Here is a 3,166-nt window from a genome sequence, read left to right on the forward strand (position 1 = left end):
TCCTCAGTCTCACACTGTGGCCCAGACTGGCCTGAACTCACTTATGTAGTCCAAACTGACCTAGAAACCATGACGTCCTCTGCCTCAACCTCTGTGTACAAACCATGCCCAGCCCTGGATCTCTTTTCCTGTTACTTTCTCAGCCTGGTGGTTCCTGGCATTTTGACTTTTCATCTCGACCGTGGGCTTCTTAGTGTGCCCTCCCTTCGGTGGGCTGATGGGCCTCCTTACCCTTCCTTTCACTGAGAGTGTAATCCTTCTGATGTTTCCTCCTGTACCCCGCCCCTGTAGCCCTTGGGAGGCCCTGCAAGTGGCAAGATTGATGTTCCCCTCCCTGGCCTCACAGGAGCTGAGGGTTCCCCTTTCATCTCCACTGTAGGTGTGACGCTTAAGCCCTAAGTCATTGGGTCTGCTGCACATCTCCGCCTCCACTTCCGGGGGCGGGGGGCGGCGACAGCAGCTCCAGCACCTGGCCCTCTGGAGCCAGCTTCTATTCCGTGCAGATAGTCATAGTCATTTGTTGTAGAAGGGCTCTTCCACTGTCTTCCCAGAGTTGGAATTCTGTCATTGGTTTTAATAATATATTTTATGTAGTTTAAATTTTAAGTAAGCTTTTTATTCTCTCTGTATAATCTTTGATGTGCTAGATTTTATATATACACTGTTTTATTCTTGATTTATGCCTTTAAGATGATTGTGCTTTATTATAAGGATGATTGTGCTTTATTTCTGGATTTATTAACTCATTTGAATTTTAAGTTTGGGTAAAAAGTGAATAAGGTTAAAAGACTTGTGGGACTTCTTGGCTGTGACTTACGGAGGTACTCTGTGATCCCTGCTTGCTCCTTTCTCTACCTAGATTCTCTGTCTGGTCAACGTTAGTCACAATGGTGTGAGTGAGTCCGAGCTGATGGAGCTCTACCCTGAGATGTCCTGGGCCACCCTGACCTCCAAAATGCGTTTGCTGACTTACGGCTGTGGCTTGCTCAGGTTTCAACATCTGCAGGTTAATGTCATTTCAAGCATCTCTTAATAGGGTTTTTACTTATAAATGTCACTATAACTTTCCATGTTATTCTGTGTTATGCTAAGCAAAATCAAAGTATCAAATTTGGCATTATAGGTCTGGTTTTTTCACTAAGCATATGTAGTACCTTCATGAGGCAGCTATAGGGTGGCACCTAACATGCCTTAGTTCTAGAGATCTGCTGTAAAATATTGTCCTGTGGTTAAAATACTGTATTGTATACATAAAATTTTATTAAGAGGTGCTAGGCCTAGTGGCACATGCCTACGATTATCCCAGTACTTGCACGATGGAGGCAGGGAAGATCATGAGTTCAAGACTAGCCTCTGCTCTATAGGAAATTTAAGACCAGACTGGGCTATGTGAGATACTATCTTTTTAAAAATCCACAAAATTTAAGGAAGAGTTATATATGGACTGGAGAGATGGCTCAGCAGTTAAGAGCACTGGCTGTTCTTACAGAACACCCAGGTGCAGTTCCCAGCACCCACATGGTGGCTAACACTGTTTTTAACTCCAGTTCCAGGGGATGTGAAGCCCTCTTCTGGCCTCCATGAGCATTGCACTTACAAACAAGCAGGCAAAATATTCATTAAAAAAATAACTTTTTTTAAAAAAAGAGGCATTAGGTATGGTGACACATGCCTGTACTCTCAAGAGGGTTTGACAGGAGTTTTGAAATCTGAGGCCAGATTAACCTTATAACAAGACTGTCTCAAAAACCAAAAATGGCTGGGCCTGGTGGTACATGACTTTAATTCCAGCACTTGAGGCAGAGGCAGGCAGATCTCTGTGAGTTTGAGGGCAGCCTGGTCTATGTAGTGGGTTTCAGACCAGCCAGGGCTATGCAGTGAGACCTTATCTCAAAAAAAAAAAGTCTGTGTGGGGGTCGCGGGGGAGTTCTCATGATCCATGGTACACAGGTGGCCTCAAACTTACCGTGGAGCCTGGACCAGCCTCAAGCACGCACTCTTCCTGTCTCCGCCTCTGTGTGCTGGATTATAGGCCGTAGCACCACGCCTGGCTTTCTGAGATTTAAAAAAAATACATTAACAAAAGTTTGAATTAAATTGTGCTTTGAGTCCTTAAATATTAGTACAAGAATTTTTACACTGAAATAACTCATCACATGAGTATATAGTGGATTTTGAAGGAGTCTAGTGCCATTTCTACTATATAACTATAAAAGTGAAATAATCATACTTTTTTACAAACTCATTTTCAGATGTATAATGACTCAAAGTCAAATGAAACATTTTTCCTTCTCTCCGCAGGCATGGGAAACAGTGAGACGGGAGTACATGGAGGACCCCACTGTCGTTTCTTCATACAGGCAAAAGCTGATTAGCTATTTCACCTCACAGCTAAGGTATCAGAAGCATTCCTGCTGTTCTGACACACTTTCCCTTTGTGCCCATCCTTCTCTTTCTTAGCTTATAAGTTAAAGTGTAAACTGCAACCAGGCCTGGTGGCACAGGCCTATCATCCCAGTTACTAGGGAGACTGGGCAGAAGGATCAGAAGTTTAAAGTCTGCCTGTGCTACACAGTGAGTTCAAGACTAGCCTGCATAGCTCAAACTTTTTTAAAAAGTTAAAGGCTGGCAATGTAGCTCAGTAGTAGAGCACCTGTCTATCCTGTGCAAAACCCTATATTCAATCCTTAGTACTGAAAAAAAGGTAACACTGTAATTATTACATTAAGAATTGATAATTTCCTCATTCTGTATTGATGTCAAGAAGAACAAAAGACCACTTTGGGGGGAATATTTTACTGTTATGTTAAAGGTTAAACCTTAAATGAAATTGATGCAAGACTGTGTTACTATCTTTATTTTTATTCTGCTTAAGTAGTTTAAAATACATGTTCATCACACACATGCAACCTCACACAGGTACATACATATGCATGCAAATACACATAACAATGTGTGTGCATGTATCTCAGTGTGTAAATATCCAGGGCTTTTGAAAGTTTTCTAAATGTTTCAAGATTAGGGGAGTACTTCTGGAGTGCGAATTTTTAATGTTCTAGGGAGCAAGTCTCTTGACACCTTTCATCCTCCTCATGAAGTGTTCAGTCTTCCTCATGAGAACCTGGGGAAGGTATGTTGGTGGTCCAAGCTCACTGATTTCTCTTCA

The 3,166-nt window shown here is 42.3% G+C and overlaps 1 protein-coding gene across 1 annotated transcript in view; it reads left to right on the top strand.

Annotated features, from left to right (window-relative positions):
* LOC103747110 (nephrocystin-3-like) overlaps positions 1–3,148 on the top strand; it is a gene marked incomplete at its 5' end in the record, with an annotated part of 9,157 nt that extends 6,009 nt beyond the window's left edge. Inside the window, 2 exons of the mRNA XM_008849420.3 lie at positions 860–1,006; positions 2,302–3,148. Coding sequence (XP_008847642.2) covers positions 860–1,006; positions 2,302–2,460 — 306 coding nt within the window. The remainder of the gene's footprint in view (positions 1–859; positions 1,007–2,301) is intronic.
* Between the last annotated feature and the right edge of the window lie 18 nt (positions 3,149–3,166).

Source organism: Nannospalax galili, unplaced genomic scaffold (assembly GCF_000622305.1).
Source record: "Nannospalax galili isolate Female #2095 unplaced genomic scaffold, S.galili_v1.0 scaffold22345, whole genome shotgun sequence".
NCBI lineage: Eukaryota > Metazoa > Chordata > Mammalia > Rodentia > Spalacidae > Nannospalax > Nannospalax galili.